The sequence below is a fragment of the Tachypleus tridentatus genome, chromosome 13 (assembly GCF_004210375.1).
Source record: "Tachypleus tridentatus isolate NWPU-2018 chromosome 13, ASM421037v1, whole genome shotgun sequence".
Lineage (NCBI taxonomy): Eukaryota > Metazoa > Arthropoda > Merostomata > Xiphosura > Limulidae > Tachypleus > Tachypleus tridentatus.
Genome location: NC_134837.1, coordinates 108,773,850 through 108,799,556, shown reverse-complemented (window position 1 = coordinate 108,799,556; position 25,707 = coordinate 108,773,850). Strand labels below are relative to the sequence as shown.

The 25,707-nt window shown below is 31.9% G+C and overlaps 1 protein-coding gene across 3 annotated transcripts in view; it reads left to right on the top strand.

Annotated features, from left to right (window-relative positions):
• LOC143236592 (uncharacterized) overlaps window positions 1-24,947 on the top strand; it is a 138,876-nt gene extending 113,929 nt beyond the window's left edge. For 2 of the 3 annotated variants that reach the window (XM_076474884.1, XM_076474883.1), the window contains exons 18-30: window positions 176-335; window positions 973-1,079; window positions 12,199-12,288; window positions 12,440-12,533; window positions 13,347-13,421; window positions 13,761-13,932; window positions 14,817-14,927; window positions 17,139-17,243; window positions 18,150-18,221; window positions 18,572-18,768; window positions 21,592-21,710; window positions 21,821-22,021; window positions 22,472-24,947. In XM_076474884.1, coding sequence (XP_076330999.1) covers window positions 176-335; window positions 973-1,079; window positions 12,199-12,288; window positions 12,440-12,533; window positions 13,347-13,421; window positions 13,761-13,932; window positions 14,817-14,927; window positions 17,139-17,243; window positions 18,150-18,221; window positions 18,572-18,768; window positions 21,592-21,710; window positions 21,821-22,021; window positions 22,472-22,585 — 1,617 coding nt within the window. In that variant the 3' untranslated portion in view covers window positions 22,586-24,947. Of the gene's footprint in view, window positions 1-175; window positions 336-972; window positions 1,080-12,198; window positions 12,289-12,439; window positions 12,534-13,346; window positions 13,422-13,760; window positions 13,933-14,816; window positions 14,928-17,138; window positions 17,244-18,149; window positions 18,229-18,571; window positions 18,769-21,591; window positions 21,711-21,820; window positions 22,022-22,471 lie in introns of those variants that run through there. The other variant, XM_076474885.1, reaches the window with a different exon arrangement.
• The last annotated feature ends 760 nt before the right edge of the window (window positions 24,948-25,707 follow it).

Below are 25,707 nucleotides of genomic sequence, written 5' to 3'. Positions count from 1 at the left end.
TATATATATATATTTTATTTTCCTAACCTAGCATTGAGGTCCACCAAAACAAATATATGATAGTGTTTCAATTAAACCTTAACATATAACACTTGCTTCTATCAAAGAACTTATACTTCATTAACTTTATACACCATACAACTTTAAAATAGTAACTTATACTTGATAATTTCAGGTTGAAATGACAAAACTCAAACAAGATAACGAACGACTGCAACGACTTGTAACCAGCAAGTCTTTAAACTCTTCACAAAACTCACTTACTAGTAAGGGCATTGTGAACAGTTTTGAGGAATGTTTAAGTACCTCAGAAAACACCAGGTCCCCTCCTGTTGGTGAGTAGCTAGAACCCAGTAGTCTTGTTTTTTGAGTTATTTTTACTACTTCTTGTAGCATCATGAGAGGAAGTGTGTTGCTAATAATAAGTATATTAAACAACTAGGTTATTGTATAAAAAAATTACCAGCCTGGAATGAAGAAACGTCTAAGCTTTTGGGAAAATGTGAGGAGTTTTGTATTTCTTAACAGACAAAGATTAACTATATTAATGTCAGTGTCCAAATTGTGTGTGGATGTGATATTTTTTAATAATGTATAGACAGTTTCAATGTTTCATGAAATTTTAATAGAAAATTGATTTGATAGACAGTAAGTGACTTGTTTATTTTATTCAGTTAGAACAATGAATTAGCCTCATTCTAATATTGGATATGTATGTTATATTAGATTGTCTCATTGACTTGTGAAAGTGAGAGAAAAATGTCACTGATATTCATATTACTCATGTATTAAAAAGAAATAAAGCAGTTAAAAAATATGATATCTTAAGTTTTATAATGAAATGTTGCTCATAGTTTAACAAGAATTGAATGATTTTGTTATGGAACGCTGTTTCATTTTGCATATTTCTTACCTTTCAGTTCCAGGTAGCATGTTCTAACTCAAATTTTGTCTAATGCTTCTATTTTCTAGATACATACTTTAATGATACAACCTCAGATAGGACTGGGAAAAAAATCACTGTTTCTGCATACTTGTGTTGTCATGGGAATTATTGTAAAGTCAAAACACAGCATACGGTAAAATCCTGATATACTTTGCTTTTTATCACTGATATCCCAACTGTAAAAGTTAATTCACAATCACCATATTTTGTTTAATAGACATTTAAATTATTGATACATATTTGTATAATATATATATTTCTTAACAGTTTTTTTGGAAATAGAACTATTTGTTTAGTATAATACTTTGTTTCTAAAAGTGAGACATAATTAAATGTAGAAATGATTAAGAGGGTGGAAATTGGGGATCATGCTGGTGCAAGTGGTCATCGCTGTATTAGGTTCAATGTTTTGCTGTGTATGGAGATAAGAAATAATGAAATTTTGGTTTAAAATTTCAAACTAGCAGATATTGAAAGATTGCAACAAGAATTTTCTGTTGTGATTTGAGCAGCTGAATTATTTGGAGACATTAGTTAGATGTGAAACATTTTTAAATATTCAACATAAACATATTTTTATAGAAAGAAACATAAGTGGCAAGTAAAAACGAGGTTGGCTCACCAAGAGTTTAAATTACAACATCATAAGTTTAAGAAATTTAAATTTGACTCATGTGACACAAGAATTAGAAATTTATAGAAGATAAAGAAAGTTGGTAAAACAAGAAATGAGGAAATTAAAAAAGGATGTATGAAAAAAGTTTGTCTGGAATATAAAAACTAACAGTAAGGATTTCTTTAAATACACTGAGGGTAAATTAAGGATTTTTTTAAATACACTAAGGATAAACAAAGCATTAGAAACTTGATGAATGATAAAGGAAAGCTATTATCTGATGATTATGAGATGGCTGGGTTATTAAATTTTGTTTTTTCTCAGTATTTATTTATGAAGTTTTAAATAATGTTCCACACCTTGAACACTTGATAAATGGAAATGAGAGCAAACAACATGACAGTATTAATTCTGAGCTGGCAAACAAAAACTTGAAAGTCCAGCATGGCCAGGTGGTTAAGATGCTTGACTTGTAATTTAAAGGTCATGGGTTCAATTCCCTGTCGCACCAAAAATGCTTGCCCTTTCAGCCATGGGGGCATTATAATGTGACAGTCAATCGAATTATTCATTGGTAAAAGAGTAGCCCAAGAGGTGACCGAGGGTGGTGATTACTAGCTGTCTTCACTTTAGTCTTACACTTCTAAATTAGGGATGGCTAGCACAGACAGCTCTCATGTAGCTTTGTGCAAAATTCAAAAATAAACAAACAAAAAATTAGAAAGTTTAAAAAAAGAATAAGGCTCCTAGGACAGATAATATTTCCCCAAGGGTTTTTAAGGACGTTAAGAAGGGGAGATAAACTTTAGAATTATTGGAAATTATTCATTGAGTGATTGGTCATTATTTAAACCAACCTTCTCCTAATTTTGCCCGACTTCCTCCTGAACAAACTGAACTTGTTCAAAATGGCAAAGCATTTGACAACCTTTTTTCTTCACTTGAATTTTCCATGTTTTTTAATATTCATACTGTGTGTTCTGTTGAACCTTATATGGCTTTTTTGGGCAATATTTCACAGGTAAGTTTTATTTTATCCCATTCCCTGGTTTCCTATAATCCTGTACATCCTACATTACATGATATCCATTCGTCTCAGTATTTTAGTTTCACCTTCTCTTAATATTGGGGTTCATACTGAGCATTTTGTATCCCAATTAGGTGATGGCAGAGGCATACCTCAAACGCAGTAGACTTCAGATATATTTTAACCTAGCCTCAGGCTAATTTTCTATTCATTGATTCTCAGCAACAAAAATCCATTTTACCCATTTGGGGTTCACACCCTAATTGTCCTATTCTTTTGTCTTGTACCTAATTTTCTCGCCTTTGTCTTATTTTCATTTCTATATTACCGTACTTTTCCATACACCTCGTTTTCAAGGTGATGAACCAAGATCTTACAAGCTTTTTAGGAGACACATTTGCCCTGTTCACATCCTTTTTGGCATGTTTGTTAATTTTGACTTATTCTTTACACATATAGTTCCTTTGTTGTTGGGATATTCTGAGTACATATGCAGTTTTATTTGGCATTCATTTGCTGTCTCCTTATTTTGGGAACTTCTGCTTGGACCCTTTTTCCAACAGTCAGTATTTGGAGATCTTCCAGTGACTTTGGAATACCAAATGGATTCAATGAGACAGCAGTCAACTCTTTCCTCATTGATTGATCATTTGTCTTGAAGAGAGCCTTGGCCATCCTCTGTTTCTGTACTCCTTCCTAATCCTTCCAACCCTTACCTGTTCACTCCATGAGGTAATCTTCTTATCATTTTGTTCAACATCGAGTGTTGTGCCACTAATGCTATTGTACTCTGGTCCAGTGAAGATTCGTTTATCTCATTTTGTTTACCAAGGATCTATGAGTCCTTCAGGTTTTATCCAAGGAACTTGCCATCCATTTTCTCTCCCCTCTTCCATTTTTTCAGATATTCATTTCTTTCTGTAGCCTCAGGATCCTACCACATTTCAGTATATGTCTGAGGCACTACAGGATTTTCTCTCTCAGAATGCTATCAAACTTGTAGTTCACCATTCTGTGTGGTTTTATTCTTGGTAGTTTGTTGTCTCCAAGAAAGCTGGAGACTGGCAGCCTGTGATCAATTTATAATGCTCAATTGCTTCTTTGGTTACCTCATTTTAGCCATGGAGTTGTTTTTCACTCTCAAGTGGGCTTTTTCTCCAGGTTTATAATTGAAAAATGTCAATGTCTTGAATGCCATATTGCAGCAGTCATGACATTATCTATGGTTTGTTCATCATCAGAATGATTCATCAACTTTACACTCTACTTTTTTGGTTTGATAAAACATTGTGTGTGTTTTTTTGACTGGTCAAGGCTTTTATCAGTATTATGCACTCTTGAGAGTTGCACATCCACCATTATATGGACAACTGGCTTCTGTAGTCTGCCCAACACACTCGTCTGCTACTTTTGGAGGTGGTTTAGGTCATGTGTTGATCAAGTTGGAGAAATCCTTTCTTGTTCCTACCCAATATCTTATTCATTTGGGTGTTTAGTTCAACACTCATTTCAGTTGAGCCCAACCTTTTCCTCTTCAACTCCATTCAGTGGAGTTTGAAGTCATCAACGCCCTTACTGCTTCATTTATTACTGCTTGTGAGACCCTATCTCTTTTTGGGATGTGGTTATGACAGCATTTATCTCTATGTCATGCTCATATAGATTCTTTCAATAGATTCTTCATAGCCAGTGAAACCTTACGCTAGAACCTTTGGATATTCCTCATACTTTTCCTTTTGTAAATGATTTCCACTGGTGGTTTGACAATGCTTACACTTTGATTGAGGCTCCAGTTCATCTCCCTCATACAGATTTACATATTTTACTGAAAGCTATGCTTCACAGTTCTGAGGTCAAGTTCCTTGTCAAGCACTGGGTCTCTTTTTCTTTTTTTTCAAAATGCACAGTTTTCATCCATTTGCAATTCAGTACTTTCTACATTTTTGCAGATGATCTGTCGTGCCTAAACAAAATTTATATGAATTGAGTGGTTTCTAGATCCTCAGGGTTTCCAGTATTTACACACTCGAGTGGGTACTTTCGCACCTTGAAGCATTTGCCATTATTCTCAATATCACATTACCTAAGTTTTGATCTCCTGTGCCTCATTCACATGCTGTGACTATTGATGTGTTCAGTCATGATTGGAGAAACCAATTCCTTTATCAAACTTCTATCATCCACTTCATGTCAAGTCCTGATTTGCATCTTACTGGCTGGCCTAACCATGGTTTCCATGTCTGCTCCATTATTCAATCTGCTCAACCTTTGCCTTTTCCCCATATTCAGTCTTTTCTACAGCAACCTTAGTCCCAAGTAGTTCATCCCACCATTCCTACCCTTCATCTTCATGCATGGTGTTTATTTCACCCTTGGTTAAGAGATCTGGTTTATCACAGTTAGTAGTTTTGTTTTTGGCATGTTCAGTTTGATTTGCTTTCATATATGTTTATCAATGTGAGTGGAACATTTTCTGTTGTTGTGGTTTGGGTCATGCTTGTCTCACTGTTTTCCATATTAAGAATTTCCTCATTTGATTATTTTATCAAGAGTCTTGTGTCTCCTCAATCACAGGTTATCAGGTGGCCTTATACCACATTTTTTGTTTATACTCATACTATAAAGTTTTCCTTCCCATGCCTTGTCACCCTTACTATGTTCCTTCCAGGTTAGTCACCCTCTACAGTGTATGGCCGTTCTGGCTTACGATATTAACATGGTGCTTTAGTACTTTATTTTATCTTTGTTTGAACCTTTGTCTTCTTGTTACATGTTTAATTTATCACTTAAGGCATATTTCCTTCTCCTTTAAGCTCATAGCTATTATCAGTAAAATTTCTTTACCATTAACAATTCATATACTCTTTACCATTCCTCTTATCTTCTCCTTTACCTGAATTGATCTTTCTTTTCCAAGAATTTGGTAGCTTGTTATGATAATTCCTGCTTCTGTCTAATTTCTCTTCCTTCCATTTTCCAGCTTTTTTCCAGGTCTGAAACCAGATAGACTTCTATGTTAAGTTTATGCTCTTCATTGTTATGTTGCCTGCATAACTTCCTTCAATCATGACCTTTCTTGCCTGTGCATCCTTTGGTAACTACCATTTGTTCATCATCTCTCTCCTTCCATCTTTACCAAATGGACTGGTTTTTAATTTCATTGGTTAATTCTTTCTTGTTTCCTTCTTCTCATCAGATTGGCCTGACATGGCCAGGTGGCTAAAGCACTCAACACATAATCTGAGGGTTGTGGGTTCGAATCCCCAACCTACCAAAACATGCTCACCCTTTCAACCATGGGGGCATTATAATGTGATGGTTAATCTCGGTGTTCATTGGTAAACGAGTAGCCCAAGAATTATAGGTGGGTGGTGATGACTAGCTATCTTCTCTCTAGTCTTACACTGCTAAATCAGGGACATCTAGGGCAGATAGCCCTCATGTAGCTTTGTGCAAAATTCAAAACAAACCAAACAAAACCATCACATGAGGCACCTTACTTTTCTCTGACATCTCATTTGCATTGTCCTTAGAAGGAAGTTCTTTAAGTGGACATATGGAGCACTCTGCATACTTTCATCTCTTACTATCTGTATTGTGTTACTGTCTCTTTCTTGTTGGTTTATCATTTTTATTCTTCAAACTTCAATGCAATTGTAATTGGATTTTTTTTTTTTTGTAAAACGCTTTTCAAATGTATTGATCTGAATCCCACTTTGTGGTGAGTGGTACCTATCCAGGTATACTTCAATCACTCAGAATTGTACTCATGTCTGCACTATAAGACCATGTTGATTTCATGGTCATTATATGTACATTGTTCTTTACCAGTATATATAATAAAGATAGTATTCTGCAAGATTGCTAATAGGTTATTTATTCCTTATGCTATATTTGTTTCATAGATATGCCTGTTATGGACATGAGTAAAGCATTCCTCTCATTCCTTGGTTTTCTTTTAATTGCACTGTGTCTGTTGTGTCCTCTGAACTCTCCATTGTGTTTGACCCCAATTTTTCCAGGTTAATAAGATAGTCCCTACCACTTTCCAGTTCAAAGCTGCTGGTGTGGTGGGCTATTGAGATAGCTTCCCAAATGAGAATTATGCAATATAAATAATGTTGAATCCATTCAGTTGAGAGCAGGACATTGGAGTTCTGCTTGTGAAGTTGACAGAAATCCTGTTAAAAAGATGCTCCATCTCTACACGAGCTTGTTAGTGTGAATGTTGTAGTTTTGGAGTGATGTGCAATAATGATTAGGACCTCTCATCCGACCCCAAATGGTTGTCAATTCTCAGCAGTTAAGTTTTGGACTTAGATCTAAATAAATCACCCAGTTGCCCACACTGTTGTTGTGCCAGTTGAGATCTGTTATTCTATCCCTCCATGTATATTGATTCCTGGCAATTATGTTTTGAATTAGAACTTAATCAGTCATAAAATGTCATCACACATGTTGTATAGTTGGGATCCCTCATCCTACCCATGCATGTAAATTGGTACCTAGTGGTTAAGTTTCAGATTTAGAGCTGAACCAGTCACCATAAGTTCTCATGCGTGTGTTCCGGGGGTTTCATGGTATTCACTCATTTTGCCTTGGGTGCATTGCTTTGGTGTTGTGAGTCATGGTTGGTACACTTGTTGGCTGCTCTGTTTTATCCTTTTGTGCCAACCCTCATTGTATTTATGCCAAGGATTTTACTGTGCTTGAGATAGTTCATTCTGTTTGGTTTGTGTGAGCCATCTATGTCTTTCACTTTGATCACATGCCCTGTTCTCACAGAGCTAAGAATTTCTCCCTCCAGTTGGCTAAACTTGAGGTGAAGAGGGTATGGATCAAATTTGTGAATCAAATCAAATCATATACTGTGACAGGTATTTAGTTTTCAAGGAAAGGTTTCTCAACTTTCCCAAACTGGGGTGTTCAGGGATAGGATTATCCCCCTTTGCCCCATCCATGAATATGAATATGCTGTAGAAATTTCAAGTATTTAATGATTAGAATGTCTATGTATTTTAGTGTTTGCTAATTGAAGGATCTGGAGAGTGTCTGTCACAAGATTTGGCAAGTATCCAGATGGAGCACAGGCAAGGTGAAGGTCAGGGCCATAGAAGTCAAAAATTGTGATGGCAACTTTCATGATGTGAAGTTTGATTGGAGATGATAAGAAGAAACAAGTCAGCAGTGTTTGGACAAGACATCAATCCAATGGACCAAATAAACCCTTAAGAAGATGGATTTGTCTGAGGAACATATTAAGTATATACTTTATGAGTTTAAAAAAAATGCAATAGTGCTGAAAAAGCTACATGAAACATTCAAAGTGTTTATGGTTTGGAGTTTCTTAATGAAAGAAAATGTTGTAGGTGGTTTCAGAAGTTCAAGTTAGGTAACTACAGCTTAAGTGATGAGCTATGTTCAGGTTGTCTTGTTAAGTTTAATGGTAACTTGCTGCTGGCTGCACTTGATAAAGATTGTGCTGTAACAGTTGAAGAAGTAGTACAGAAGCTTAATTCAACCCTTTCAACATTTTACCATCAGCAACAGCTTGGAAAAGTGTCAAAACTTGGAAAACGGATTCCCCGTGATTTGACAGATGCCATCCTTAGAGGAACAGTGGACATTTGCACATCTCTGCACTCTCGTGAATATAACTCACCTTTTTTGTACAGGTTAATGACTGGAGATGGAAGTTAATATTTTATAAAAATGTTAAGTGCTGCAGACAGTGGCTCAATACAGTTAAACTGGCTAAAGCACAGCCTAAAATGGACCTCTGCCCTAGGAAAGACTTGTTAAGCATTTGGTGGGATATTGTTTGTGTGATCCACTTTGAGTTGCTGCCACTCAATGTAACGACTACATCAGACTTCTACTGTCAACAGTTAAAGCACTTGAATGTTGCACTGGGAGAAAAGAGGCCTGCTTTCATCAATCATAAAAGTGTTGTGTTACACCAGGATAATGAACGGCCCCATACAGCAAGGATCACATCTGCAAAGATTGAAGAGCTAAACTAAGAATAACTTCCACATCCTCCTTATTCTCCAGACCTTGCCCCATCTGATTTTCATCTATTCCAAAGTTTGTATAATTATCTTGATGGAAAAGAGTTTGAAATGCATGAAGATCTAAAAACTACCCTTTCTACATTCGTTTCCTCCAAACCCCAAGAATTTTATAGAAGTGACATTCAGAAGCTTGTGAATTGTTGGCAGGAAGTAATTAATAATAATGGAACTTATATTATTGATTAAATAACATTAAAAGCATTTAAAATCATTTCTCTTTTTTTGAACCTAACAACAGGCATTACTTAAGGGATAATCTGATAAATTAATAATATCCCTTGAGAATGTTTAATGTGCTTTAATGGCTAGGTATACATTACATGATGATGATGTTTTATATAATGCACTTGTCATTTTATGGAGAACAGCACTCAGGGGGTTCTTTTATTCTGTTTTTTTTTTTGTAGTATTTGAGTGCTAAAAAAGTTAGTCTTCCATTAACTGTTGTAGTGTTGCATATTCTATGTAGATAATTTGTTAGATTGAACTTAGGAAGTCTCAGTGTTAGTTTTAAGGCTCTATTTTGTTGTACCAGGATCTTATTTTCAATTCTGTTTGAACATTTGAAGGTAATTGGACATTCATATTCCATTAGGGGACAAATATATGCTGAGTAAATTTTTATAAGTGGTTGGGGTTTATATCCTTTATTCTTTCCTGTGATGATGTTTAGGTTGGCTATTCGTTTACTTATGGATTTGTTTATGAGTTTAAAATGCTTGGCCTCTGTGAGATGATTGTCAAAGATCATACCAAGAAGTTTGGCTGAGGTGCATATTTTTATTTCATTATTATTGAGTTTAATTTGACTTTTTTAACATTCTTAAAATGTTTGTTTAGGCTATGCCAAAAAATGACACCTGTTGTTTAAAATGAGTTCAGAATTACTCTCTGCTCCTTACACCATCTGTTAATGGTATCTAGAGAAGTTTGAATCCAAGTGATAGCTATAAGGGTGTTCTGCTAGGTGCTCCAAATAGCAATGTAATCTACATACTGTGAAAAGACAGTGTATGTTAGATTAGGAAAGGGTATATTACTGACAAAAAGAATATATAATAGTGGAGACAGGATGGACCCTTGTGGAATACCTCCAGAGATGTAGAAAGTTTTGGATATGGTGTTGTTAACTTTAACAGTAGCAGTTATTTCCATAAGAAAATTAAATGGCCAACTAAGGATTATATTGTTGACTTTCATTTCTTGTAAATGATATCTGAGGGCACTGTGCCACACAGAATCGAATGCTTTCTTGACATCAATGGAAAGAACTATGGTAGCTTGATTGTTATTAAAAACCCTTTCGATGGACTCTGTTAATCTTGTTAAGTGGTCTATTGTTTGTCTGCCTTTCCAAGAGGAGTTCTGTATTTTCTGAATTAGATTATTGTTCTCGCAGAATAATAGTAGTCTGTTTGTAATGATACATTCCAAGAACTTGTCTGAGCAGATAAGGAGACTAATGGATCTAAATTATTGGAGTTGAATTATTAGTATTGGATTTAGGAATTACTGTGATTATTGCTTTCTTCCAGGAGTCTGAATAGTAGTCTGAAAGAAGAGACAGATTCAATATGTTTTGAAGGTGGAAAAGGCTGTTAGATGATGCTTTCTTGAAAATAATGTTACAGATGCTGTTATCTCCTGGAGCTGAATTTTTTAGTGAGTTAATGTTCATCTTGATTTTACCAATGGAAATTTTTCTGTTAAAAGAATCATCATGGTCGATCAGTTATGTGTGTGTGTGTATGTTTATATTAACTATAAATTAAAGATAAACTAAGTGAAGGTTGGAAGTACTATGATTGTCCACTTCTTGTTTGAGTTGTGTATCAAAATGTGGAGAATCAGTGTTGGAAAAGGAGGCTTTATAGTATTCAGCTAACAGGTCTGCTTTGCCAATGTCTTTTTTGGCAGTGGTGTTGTTGTATATGTTATGGTAGAATAATTTGTTGTTGATTTTCTCATTTATTAAGGATTTAAATTCTTACCAAGGATATTATCCTTGCTCTACCCCACATGGATATTGATCTCTGGTGGTTGAGTTTTGGGCACAGTTTACTTGCCATGTATGGTCTGTTGTGCTATAGCCACTCTACATCTTCTGGTACATTTCTTCTTTTACTCACATTTTGTTCATCAGGAATAATGACATTATTATATATCGTGGTTTGGATTACTGTCCAACCATTTTCTCTCCCATTGGTATATGCTCCTCAGATTTGTCTGCCCAGATCTGTTTCACCTTTTATCACATCTGGGAGAAGAGCATACATGCTACTGAAGTTGTGCTGTCTCCCAGGTATAATCCTGTTATTAGAGAGTTCAATCAAAATGGTGTCCTTTCAATCCTTTTGAAGGATGCTAATACCTTTTTCCTTGCTCCAGTTCCTCCACCTATTTAATATGGGACTCTAGCTATGTATATGAGCAGAGGTAAGGTACTTTGTCAGAAACTATAATTTTCCTACACTGAAAATATATTTCTGATTAGTACTTCCTTCTACTCCCAGTTACCACCATTCTCTTCACTGTCCACCAGTGCTTTGATTTCTATCTAGACTCAAAGAGATAGATAAAGTAGCATAGAAGGAGTCACACGAGTCAATGTGTATTTGGGGCATGTGTGTTGGTGGAGATTTGTCACACAATAATTTGGATGCATGGAACAATTAAACCATGTAAACCAAGGGTTACATGGAAGTGAAAGGCTTGTAGCATGTGTGAAAAAACGTGTAAATAGTGGGCAGCATTGAACAAGAATAGCGGTATGTGTGAGCAGAAGTGCTTATCAGAAATATATTTTCAGTGTAGGAATATTATAACTTCCCACCAAAACACTTTCAAGAACTTTCTACATGCTCAATAACTAAGTGGATATCAACCTATTATAAAGAAAATATCCTTCTATTTTATGAACATTGGTATTAGTATTGTTACTAATCTTAGTTATAGATTTAGCTGATATACAGTTTCTTTGAGTTGGTTAAAGAATATCCCTTTGATTCATAACATAAAATCAAATATGATTAGACCTAACAAAAGGTTACAATAAAGCCAGACTTAAACCTGTTAAAGATATGATCTAATAGTTTGAAGAATCTAATATAAGAAAATATACCATAGCAGCAGATCCAAAGGAATCAGTACTATCAACACCATTCTGTAATATTGATTATAAGTTAATAATACTTATATTTCTTGAACATATAAAACAAATTGCTGTCAGTAGTGGAGCCATCACTTTACAAAAATGTAGAGGGTAATTAGTGATTTCCTGAAAGATCAAAATAAATAAACACAAAGTTAATCTCTAAAACTTAAATTGGACTGAAAGATGAATGAAATTCTATTAATTTGTCTCTAGGCTGTTAATGACTTTAAATATTATTAGAAGGAATTATGCAAGTTAACAAAATGTTTGTCATACTTGTGCTTTTTTATCAATGTAAAGATACTGCATTTATTTCAATACATTTATATTTTAATATTATATACAAATGTAGTGAAACTAATAAGTTTTGTGTTGTCCTAGGCTCCTCAAGAAGTATTTATAGGTTCAGTTTCTGTTAATGCTATGACCAAGTGGGACTCATTAGACAATGTTGTGAAAAGAAAATTCAAGGTAGGAGCCCAACTCTTTCAACATAATTACTTCATTTTTCTGAAGATTTCAAATACAATTTTGGATCTTAACCTAATCCATAAATAATTTATCATTGCCATAAAGTAGAGACTTTTATCAGAAGTCTGATCGTTTACTTCTTTATAACTAGGAGTATCTTCAGCGGATAGACCCTGTTTCCAACCTAGGTTTGTGTACTGAAAGCATTTTAAGCTACCACATTGGTGATGTAGTTCGATCAAAAGGTAAATGTTTTTATCTTGGTTGTTATGAGTAAGAACAAAATTATTGTACTTTCTACTAATAGTGTAAAAATATTATCTGTAATAGTTAAAGGAAATAGCTGTACAGAAACAACAAATAATCTTAACGTAGTGTTGAAATATTACTCATACTATTACTAACTTGATAAGAAAATTGACAGGTAAACAAAATAGTGTTATTATACATTTTTATATGAGTAATCATCAATCACAAAAAAAATATATAAAGGTTTGTCACACAAATGTAAGCTTGGGATGTCCTTGAAGGAGCTGCTGTATGATAAACCTTTATATATTTTTTGTGTGTTTGATGTTTACTCATACAAAAAAGTATGATAACATTGCTTTGTTTACCCATCAATTTTCTTATCAAGTTAGTACTAGTATTATTTATTAATAGAAAGATATAAAAAATGGTGATGATGACTTAACATAAACCTTATAAAGAACAATCCTTTCAAATACTAAACAAAATTTGTATTGTTTGAAAACAAATTGAACATTCTAGCAAATAATAAACATCTTCTTAACTTTAAATTTGTCATTTGATATAATGATTGTTAGTGTTTCCAGAAGAGAGCACTACTGTTTAATTTATTGTACACAACAAAAGCAAAATGTATAGATAGTTAAATTCAGTATGATTGAGTGGGAAAACATGCACAAAAATTAAATATGTGTATGTATCTTAAGCATCTTTTTTAACTAAAAGGAAGCTGTTTACATATGTAAAAAGTTAGTGAACCTTTGATTGTCTTATCTTTTTTTTATCATCTGTTGTGTTTCATGTTTCAGAGTTGGAGGTTCCTGACTTGTTGCCTTGTGGTTATTTAGTGGGAGATAACATGAAAATACATATCATGCTGAAAGGTGTGGAAAAACAATTTTAATTATTTTTATATTTCAAGAAGAATTGACAAAGAAACACATTTTCCCAAATATTAAAAATTTCCTTGTTATACAAGATAATATTAGTTTTTGATGAATAGTGTATGTTTATATTTGCTAGTAAGAAAATTCCACCAAGATGGCAAAGTGCAAGAATTATGTATAACGTATGTATAGTGGCACAAAAAATATATAAATATATATATCTTTATCTCCCAGATGGAAAAAAATATTGTATTCAGACTGTAATTATAAAAAAGAAAAACTAAATATTATTGATTTTATCTATGTATTAATACAATTATTTCTAAACTGTTTCAGGGACAAAACAGAATTCCATAGATGCTTTAGCTTTTGAAACTCTCATTCCCAAATCACTTGTTCAACGCTATGTGTCTTTATTGTTAGAACACAGAAGACTTATTTTATGTGGGTTGAGTGGAACTGGCAAGACATTTCTTGCACAGAAACTAGCTGAATTTCTTGTTTTCAGGTAAGTACATATCTGAATATGAAAACGTTTTAACTTTAAGCATCAGCAAAGAAAATAAACAATTTTATCAAACGTTTTCATTGTTGATACATACAACAAAATCTCCAACAACACAACTGTAGAATTAGATGTCTTTGTCCTTGTGATTAGATTAGTTTTTGACATGAACATTTGCTGTGTTAAAATGTCTAAGTTGTGTAAAGTTATTTTTCATTGATCTATTATTACTTGAGGTATATAAGTGTACCAAGTACTTCTTTCCTTTTTAGCTGTAAGGTGAACCTTTCACTTTTACTAAGAATTTTCAAAATTTTTATGTTTTTCTAGCTGCATAGTTTCACTATTAAACCACTGGTTGAGGAATGTGGCTGAGCTACTTTCCTTTGAGTTACCTATTGTTTCAGATCATTCCCATAAAGTATACCCTGCACTTTTGTAAGAAGAAATATGCTGTAAAGTAGGATACACTAGGTAAAATTAAACAGGAATGTTTTTTACTGCCAGGTCAGGTTATACATGGAGGATATATGCACCTGCTATTTTTCTACTAAAATAACCATTATATATTTTATACAAACTGATAAGAACAGAATTTTAGGATCTTATATATCACTTTCCTTCTTAAATTCAGTTGTAGTCAGAATTCAGATTTACTCCATAATATATTTCCTGAGAAAACATCCTGTTATCTGTGGAGACTATTTAAAAGGTAAACCTTGAAATACCATATTGATAATCAAGAAACAATTTTTAAAGTTTTCTTCAAATACTTCAAAACAGAGATTGAGCTGTAGTATTTTAATAACCTCCACTGATGCTATAGTTTCAATGAATGAATCAAATAAAACAGTTAAATTTAATACAGTGTGTTTATTACTGTCTAGGAGTAGTAAAGATGTAAAAAGTGGTGCTATAGCAACTTTCAGTGTGGATCACAAGTCAGCCAAAAAACTTCAACAATACTTGTCCAGTATAGCCGAACAGTTTGAAAGCAGGTGAGAGAAGATAATTTGCTGTTTTGTAGTCAGTTATTCAGACAGAGAGAGATCATGTGCAGAACTGTCATTGGTCTCAGCGTTTTTGATTTTTATATTTAAATACTAAATTATATTCACTGAGAATCAATAGTTGTAAAAATAAAGTTACATGTCCTCTTCTTCTTTTGTTAGAATTGTTTTACATTATCTAAAATTCCCAACAACATTTTTATCAGTGGCATATGATATAAAGTCAATTTTTTATTCGAATAATAGTTTTTAAAGCATGCTCAAAATAAATCCATGTAATTGAAAGAGTATTGTTTGTGAGTGTGTGTGTGTGTATGTGAGAGACAGTGAATACATGGGCAGCTTTTTAAACTAAATTAAACCATGCAAAAATGAAATTAGGAATAAGGAAGTATGAATGATGTTACCATATGCATAAGGAAGGGGAAACAGTATTTATGTATTAAGATTTTATTAGTAAATTTCTCCACTTGTTTATAGACTCTTAGAGTATTGGTACTGTCATTCAGTCAAGTTTTAATATTTGTTCCTAATACCCAAGTTTGAAGAGTCTGTCTAGATCTGGCATCTCTTACTAGATAAGTCAGTTGATTTGTCATTTTTTTATTTAACCATTCAACTCAAAGTATCCTTTGTACTAGAGGTGTGTTATGGGTATAACATGTTATAGAATAGGTTTAACCTTGCAGTGTTGTGGTGCTTACATAGCCATCAATTTCATTCCTAACTCTATGTACTTAACCTTATACATGAGTATTCTAGGCAAGTCATTTAAATGTTTTAATTACTTTAAATATACAACATTGACTGTTTCTTTTTCTGAAATGCAAGTTTTTCTCTCAGCTATTGTTTAATGTAAACTTCATCAAGTTTACAAAAAGTATATCTTTTCCACATGTATAACATGGAAAAAATATTTTCTACACTGAATGCTGCTGTGGCCCGGCATGGCCAAGCGTGTGTTAAGGCGTTCGACTCGTAATCTGTGGGTCGCGGGTTCACATCCCCATTGCACCAAACATGCTCGCCCTTTCAGCCGTGGAGGCATTATAATGTGACGGTCAATCCCACTATTTGTTAGTAAAAGAGTAGCACAAGAGTTAGCGGTGGGTGGTGATGACTAGCTGCCTTCCCTCTAGTCTTACACTGCTAAATTAGAGATGGCTAGCACAGATAGCCCTCAAGTAGCTTTATGCGAAATTCAAAAACAAACAAACAAACTGAATGCTGCTACTTTATATGAATAATTCATATATACAGTTAGTTTATAAAGTTTGTGTTTATTTGGTAACCACTCTTAGTCTAGGAATATAAGCTCTTGTGTTTCTGTGTTAATTCTATTTTCAAATTAATTTTGGTTTTTTTTACAACATATGTACAGATCACAATAAATAGTATATTATTTGTGAGAGTCACTATATATTATAAAGAACTTAAAATTCAGGTATTAGAGCATTTTCTCTGTCCTTGAATTTTCAAGCAAATCTAAACTTTGTTACTGAAGTACAACATCTGTTATTGTAAGTGTTTAGTTGTATTTTTGGTTGTTGTTTCCAGAGCGATTAGCCTATTCTGGAACACTCTTGTCATCACAGCTTAAGTCTTAAAAGAGAGGCAAGATGGAGAATATTTAAATAACATGGCTGTATAACTATGTGACAAGTATCCTGTCCTATAAATCTTGAAAAACAAAAATTGTAGTCAGTAGCACTCTCTATTTGATATTTAATTTTGTTTAAGTAACAAACAATAGTTTTACAGAATCAGATTAATGACTTTTGTAAAAAAAAAAGCTTCAAAATGTATAAATCAATAATGAAAGTAAGAACAAACATCCTATTCTGAACTTGTTAACATTTTATGGAAGTTAAACTTCATACAGAACAAAACTTATGCTAAAATGTACTTTTATACAAAAATAAAGTAAAATTTAAAAAAGACTGAGCTACAAGTAAAAATGAGAATAGCTACAAATGAGTTAATTTCAAAGCTTACAGATGAAAACGTAAACACGTGACATTACAATCATTAAACTTTGGATAATACCTCTTTTTTTCTTTCACATGACTGATGTTATGTATAAGATTATAAGCTGGGTAAGACATTAACATTATCAATACTACAACATGACTATGGTGTAATATGTCATGTAATGAACATATTTCATTGGATTTCTTAAACATATGTTTAATTTTCTAGGAACAATATAGGCCTGCCAACTGTGATAATCCTGGATAATCTCCACCTTGTTGGCTCACTCAGTGAAGTTTTTAATGACTTTTTAAATGCCAAGTATCAGAATAGGTATGATTTCTGTAGAATTCTTCTTTCAAGTATCTCTTGTCTTTTATTATTAACAACAAAGACCAACCTTGCACAATTAAATATTACTTTAATAATTAGAATATTTTGACCCACAGTATCTGACCTAATGATGACTCAATACTATCTAAATCTAAATGCGTTAATTATTAAACAAGACCAGAACTTGCTTACTGTAAAAGTTGCTGTTATTGTATGTAATAATTAATTATTCATTTCAATAGGTTTCTCACTAAAAACCACATATTACTTGACTTTTTTAATTAACTATATATATATCCAAAGTGTACATTAAAATGTTTAGTCCAATTACAGAAGCAGTTGACCCCAATAAGAAAACAGAGGAAATAAAATATTTCAGGTTGTTCAAAATCACCTTACTCTTTAAAGATTTTTAGATTTCAAATGATTTTATTTAATTTACATCATAAGTTTAACTAAATTCGAATTTTGATGTGAAAAAGTTGGAGAGTGTTATAGGAAAGACCCCAAGTTTTGTTAATTTGGTCAGAAGAGCCAACATTTCCATCAAATTGAATGGTGACATGTTCCTTGTACATAAAGCATTTGTTGTATATTGTTAAATTAAAATGTTATGACAGATTGTATATGATCATCAGAGATCTTCTGAGGTTTTCTGTTATGACAGATTGTATATAATTATCAGAGATCTTCTGAGGTTTTCTTTACTGATTCTTATTTGTGATGATATTTCTTTAGAATAAAAAATGGCCATTTTAAGCTTAAGATAGTTCTACACACAATTGAGTTAATGAAAATTTATAAACAACTATACCAAAAACGTTGAATAACATGCCAACAACTGTAATTATTCTTTTTAATTTTTTTCAACAATATCAGAAAATTTAATATACCTTTGTCTTCTAGTCCATTTATCATAGGTACAATGAATCAGGTTACCTGCTCAGCTTCAAACCTCCAGCTACACCACAATTTCAGGTGGCAGGTTTAGTACATTTTAGTTTTATTCTTCTTTAAGTTAATACAATAAAAATGTATCAGGTGGTTAAAATAATTATGATTAATGTAAATTGATCTAAAGTGTGCATACCCAAATACTTGTATCATTGGGTGAAAAAATTATCTATAAACAGTGCAAGAAGTTTATTTAAAGATTGAAGTTAGCATATTTATTGCATTAGAATAATTAAAGTTTTTAATATTTTATTATGTATCTATTGTAAATTGAAATATTCTGTAGTGTTAATGATAATCGTTTACATTAGTGCTGCTAATTTTTTAACTGTTATGATGACTTCACATGACCTTTCTGTTCTCCTCATTCTTAGATGGGTCTTGTATGCCAATCACATAGAACCTGTGAATGGATTTCTAGGAAGGTTTTTACGTAGACAACAAGTTCAAGTAGAGGTAAAAAGTGGAGTACAAAACCCAGAACTTAATAAAATTCTTGACTGGATTCCTACAGTGTGGAATCATCTCAACAAGTTCCTGGAGACTCATAGTTCTTCTGATGTTACTATTGGTAAGGATTAGTCCTCTCTTAGAAGAACTTAGCATTCTTGATAACATTTACTTAATTCAAGAGAAAAGTTTAATCTGTGTTTCACAACTGTCCACAATAATTTTACTCAGACTATACTTTTATAAACTCTTTATTCAATGTGTTACTCGATATTGAGAAAGAAAAATAAACTCTTAAAAACTTGTATAAAACTAAATATTGTTGTATTATTGCTGTATGATATTTTGCATGTAACAAAATCAGGACCAAATTAAAGGAAAGTGCAGCTCAGAGGTTCCATGTTAATTAAAAGCCCTTTGAACTACAGATTCTTTTTAGATATGTAAAAAGTCATGTGCTAACTTCACAGTTGGTAAATGAGTTTCAATCTTTACAGCAAAGTATATATTGTCCATTCTATAGCTTTGTGCTAGAGTAAAAATGGAAAGTATATATAATCATGCATATTTTATTTGATGTACACAATTTCTTGTTTACAATAACATGACAAATTAGTTTGAAAATAATACCAAAATGTGACAATATTGTGTTTTAATATAACATCACTGCTTTTTTATTGGTGAATTGTAATATTTTAACACCTTCTCTTAACAAATTGATGTATCTTCAAAACTTAGGTCAGGAGTTATATAAAAATTGAGAAACAACTCATATTTTTCTGTCCCATAGTTCAATTAGTTAATTTCTTTAACCCATATAAAGCCACAAGCACACTGAATAATATACTACCTTTATGGAAAACAACCTCTCATCTTAGCAGTGAACAGCAGGTGATATTGAATAAAGCCTAGTGCAATTTCAACATACAATATTTTTCTGTTTCCTCAACTTTTTAGAATATTGTACAAGTTGATAGCAGATTTGTTTTGTTTAACAAACAACTAACAAAGTAGCAGGAATTAATCTGGTAAAATATCTGTGAAATCATTGCTAGAAATGGGCTGAGATTTTATAAAGCTTCCAGCATCTGTGTTGGGCGTATTTGTTAAATTTTTTTTCAGGAATGATGTATATAATATAATCCAAAATGGCCAAATTAGGAAGATTTAGATGAAACAAATAGCATAGTTTTTATCACTTATCAGACCTATAATTTGCTCAACTATTTTGATAAAATCAACATTTGAATTTCTAGATATAACTTTCACAACTTGAACAATCAAGGTCTGCTAACTTATCTTGAACAAATATTTTAAATTTAGATAAACTCAGACAACAAACAATTGGGCACTGAGTTTTCTTCTTCCATTGGCTAAAGTAATCAAGTAGTTCCATTTAAGTAAATAATAAGATTTACAATCAAAATCACAAAAGAATTATTGAAGAATTTCATTGTTTACTTACATTTGCAGCATTTATCAGTTTACTTACAAGCATTAAAACTTGAATAAACATGGTAATTTTAAATTGCAATAATTTTTCATTTAAAATTATCAGATATATCAACAGTGAAAGAATTTATAGTAGATTGGTGTTATGCTGAATAGAAAAAAATGCTCTAAACTATAAAACATTGAAAAATGACCTTGTTTTTTGTTAAAATAGCCCAAAGGCCAATACTGTAAATAGCTCATTAATTTATTGTTAAATATAAAATACTCAGTGTTAAATTTAAGTGGCTACAAAAGAGAAATGATAAAGTATTGGAATATTAGTTGAAACTCTGGTACTGTTTGAATTTCAAGGTTATGGTATTTTTTACAACAAATGCTTGTTAAGATATCAGATACTACCAAATGATAAATGATGCCTGAAACAATAAACAGTACAACAATACATAAGCAAAAAAAAGTACTTGTAAGTACACACACACACACCACCTTACAGATATCCATATTGAACATAGATGGTTGATTTCTGTGAATCTCTATAAAACAAAATCAGATGTGCTTTACCATGATTTTTAGTTAAATCAAGATGACATATTCAAACATAATCTGTTTTATGGAAAATCATAAAATATCAAAAACATTTTTCATACCAGATAACCACTGTGTTTAAAATTAGTTAAAAACATAATTTTGGAACACAGGAAAGAGGTAATACTGGCAGAAATAACAGATGGTTCTAAGACCAGACGGATAATACTCAAATATACAGAAAATAACTTTCAAGAATATGCAAAATAACACTCAATTAGCATTAAAAGGACTAAATGTTGCTATATTACACGTGAAAATGAACAAGTGAAAGATGAGATTAATGTGCCTGTTATAATGTAATTGTAACTTATTATACATTTGGATTTAATGTTGGGCCCAAGGACCAGCTCTGTGCATTATCCTGGTGCTGAACCTATGGATTTGCATTATTGTGGAGCAAATCAAAGTATGATTAATCTAATAACATGAGGAGGGTCCATCACCTCAGTCATTTATGCTCTGTTAATTGATTTAACAACATGTTGACTGTTACAGTATCTCTTCTTCTACTCATACAAGGTATGTCTTAAAGTCAACATCAGAACACACCTGATCTGACAGCACAATCAGTACACATATAGTACACCAAACTAGCTTCTACACACACACATGGTTTGATTTACTCTCAGAGGTGGAATGATACTGACTAGGGACCTAAACCCAGACTCTCAACACACAATGGTGTTCTACCAAGTGTTCTAGCGACACTCATCCTTTAAGCACTCACTTCCAACCACTGACAATTGTATTATCCATGTGGTTTATGTTTATAACAGGAACTTGACACTATATATATTCAACCATTTATTTTATATCTACTAAAAGTTTATTTTGTGTGTATCAGTTCATTGTTTTACACATATGTCTTTCACCTATATTTTCAGTGTCTGTTTTGTTCTAGGTCCAAGATTGTTTTTATCCTGTCCATTAGATGTTTCTAGCTCCCAAGTGTGGTTTACAGACTTGTGGAATTACAGTATTATTCCTTACCTCATGGAGGCTGTAAGAGAAGGATTACAGGTAACTTGTGATGCAATTCTTTACCAGTTTTAAAGATTCATTGCCTTGAAATGATTTTATGATCCTAATATTATAGATGGTCATTTTATTTCTAATATTTTACACTTCAGCTCTATAGTCGTAGAACACCTTGGAAAGACCCGACCGAATGGGTTAAAAAATCATACCCATGGTCAGCAGTGGATGGACCACACTGTTCCCAGCTAGTGAATCTGCATCCTGAAGATGTCTGCTATGAAGGTCATCTAAAATCTAACATAAGACCAAAAAGTGTACCCACCTCTCAAAATGAAGTAGAACCTGATCCCTTAGTAAGTTTTCTATGTCCAGTACCAGAGAAATAACTAAATGCCCTATTATGAGGTTTTTTGTAGCACTTTAATATAATTACTGTTATAATCTATAAATCAATTAATGTTTTAACAATAGAAATACAATGTATAAACTAGTTTGTAATCTAGAAAAGAAACTTTATCTGAGGGTCTTATCTCCTGTTACAATGTGTATTATTTTAGCAATTTGCTTATAATATATATTGTTAACATCACACTAGTCTAGCTTGTAAGAAGATTCTATAGTTAATCTTTTGTACTAAACATGTAATAAAGCTTGATAATATTCATATGCAAAAATGTGAAATTTCTGTAAAGACTAGTGAGAAAGAAAGGAAAATCTCTTAAACAGATGCTGTTATTTTGATAGAACTATTAACATCTGATTACATATCAATAAATAAATACAGGTTTGTATTTTTGGTTTAGTTGAACATGCTTATAAGACTTCAGGAGGCAACAAGCTATCCGAGCCCACAAAATGACAATGAGAGTCTACGCAGCAATGGACTTTGTACAGAAGACTTAGAATCCACCCTCTGATACTAAGAGGAACTTCAGATTTCAGTGAAATATAAACATGTTGCTTTATATACCTTTCATAACATCTAAGTCAATAATAGTCTTTCTCATTGATTTTTCCAAAGTATATATTTCCTTTAATATCTTCGAACATATTTATAAATGTATCTTATTAAAGATCTGTAAACATTCAACACATTGGAAGAAATGAGGCAGTAACGATATTTAAATGTTGCATATTGGAAGCCAAGTGGCAAAGAGTTATAAAGAGGCAGTACATTAAAAACAAAGGGTTTTTTCTTAGGAAGTGGATTATTCATTCACACATTTGTTTTATCATTTAACTATTTATTTTATGGTTGTTCAAACTGCCCATAATGATTAACATTTGTTTTTAATTTCCAACATAATACAATCAGCTGAGTTTTAATAAGACAGAAATTTACTATATTTGAAGCTTTTTATGTAGATTCTTAGTTAAATGTCAAAGTATTATAGATGGTATTTTCTGAAAGAAGAAACTTCTGTTTGTAAAGATGATTTTGAGTCAATCTGTTCTCAAAATAAGTTAACTACTTCATTGCTATAAAACATTTTATTTTTATGGATATTGTTTCAATAAAATGCATAATATTAACTGTTATATTTAATCTATAAATCTATTAATGTTTGAAAATTAGTTAGTAATATAAAAAAAACCACCTGAAAGCATCGTCTCTTGTTTACAATGTGTATATTTTTACAGTAACCAACTTATGCTATATCTGTAAACATTACACAGAAAGTACTTTATATCAATACTGTTTGAGGCATTTTTATACTGTAAAAGTCTTATTGACAAAAGTACATTACAAGTTTTATCTGTGTTTATCTGCTAAATATTTGGCAGTTTCAGATTATTTTGTCTTTTAATGATGCATTGCAATGAATCATTTAAAAAGATACATTAAAGTTTAATTGTACTGTTCAAACAGCAAGTTGAGCCTAGAATTTAACCTGTTCAGAAAACTAGGTAAACAGCTGTATGATACCAGTATTTTAGTGTATAAATTGTTTAGGAATAACAAACTGACAAGTACATTGTTATTACATATGTAATTAAGCTGAAAAAAAAGCTTACTGTATTATAATATCAGTATGCAAGCAGTATTAAGTCTTGATTCAATGAATTTAAACAAAACTGGCTCTACTTAAAATATTAAATACTGCTTAAACTATTACAGTTAAAATACTTAGAATGATCAGGCCATTGTTAGATGTATCAAAGGATGAAAGTAAGTCTCACATAAAAATATGCTTGTCTGTGTATGCATAACCAGTGTATTTTGATTTCTACAAAATGCTTCAACTGGTTGTGACTTATTATCATGTTCTTATCAGGCATGTGCTGGGTGATTTGATTCACCCATTTGCACAATGCATTCAGTGCACATCATCAGATATGTTTCCTTTCTCCAGCCACTTCCTACTTTTACAGATAGAACTTGAAAATTAAATTGTTTTATCTTTTTATTCTTATAATGTTTTCAAGAATACTTATAGATTACATAAAGAATTATATAATGTAACTATGTACTAAGAACAGCAAGTAAATTGCCACTATGTAGTAAATACATAACAGAATATTCAAATACAAATGGAAAATTTATAACAAAATATTTTTTGGATTGTTTTTATGTTTCTTTTCAAATAGTACTTCTTATTTTAAAACAAAAAACGAAAATCCTAAAATATTTGGAGGTTTAAATCTAGATATTATGAAAGTACTAAGAAATGCATGACCTTTTATCTGCTGAGATTTAAAGTTTTTCTTTTCAGATCAGAAAGAATCTAACTTATTTAAGGTGGCAAAGAAAAACTAATTGTGAGGGAAACTTCTGTTGTTTTTATACACTAGAACTAAAAAATTAATGAATGGCTTGTTAGTCATTAATGAAAGTATGTTATAACATGTTTACTGAAAGAGGAGGTGTAATAACTTAAACCTGAAGCTATTTACCAAAGCAGTCTTACTTTTCACATTCAATGTTATTGTGGTAAAATATACCACTTCATGGAAAAATTATAATTAACATTTAATCAAGTTGTGACTTTGTAGAAACTGAATTTCTTTGTTGATAAAGTTAGATATACCAAATCAGATAAGACAAGTCAAAGAAATAGTGTCATATCTAACTCTTTTTTTAATACTTGTTTAAAAGTGTGTCTTCACAGATTTATTTTGAATCACTGGTTATATCATATTGCTACAAATATTTAAAGAAATGGTCATTTTACCTAATCCATATTATTCTGTACAACTGTCCACAGCTTTGTTATATTGTTACATTTGTGTCTAATGTAAATAAATTAAAAGTATTTTGTAAATAAATCTGTTAAGATTATGTTTCAGTCTGTGCTATTGCTACTTAAATTTTCTGATTAAAAAACTAAAAATATATATTTATGAGATATAAAAAAAATTTTATAATTTCTGTCATAACCAGACTTTTAGTATGACAGAAAATACTTTGTTTATGATCCTCCATGTTTGCAGGTGTAGTTCTCTTTCAGACTGCCAAGTACACATTGTCACCTTCCCTGAAGTATCAGCATCAAACATCTTGTAACTTCTGCAGTTTAAGAGTAGTTGTTAAGAACATGAAAATGGTTTTGTCATATGCTATGTGCTTATTAATACATACAAATAAAATATTAAACATTTAATAAAATACATTTTCTGATGACATTTTTGAAAGGTTCACATTTTTGATAGGTTTTACAACTGTGTTGATTTCCTTAGTTATTAGTATTAACACGATATCAGTTGTGCAACACATTGTAAAAGTCACAATTGTTAATACTGTAGTACTGTTAGAAATATAGGATATTCATTTTTGAAACTTCTTTTAGTGTTAATGATTTTTATATGGATCCAGTTTTCCTTTGAGCAGGATAGGAAAATTTTTGAGCATTTTGCTACAGAAATATGCAATTTTTCACATATTTTTTTCAAAAAATAAACAACGTAGGTTTGATTTTAAAAATAAGTAATACTTTATTTGTTCAAAATCTTTGAAAAGCCATAGACTTTTTTCTCCTAGAAGCTACCACTGCATGATATTGTAACATAACATTGTCAGGAATCAATATCTCACCAAACA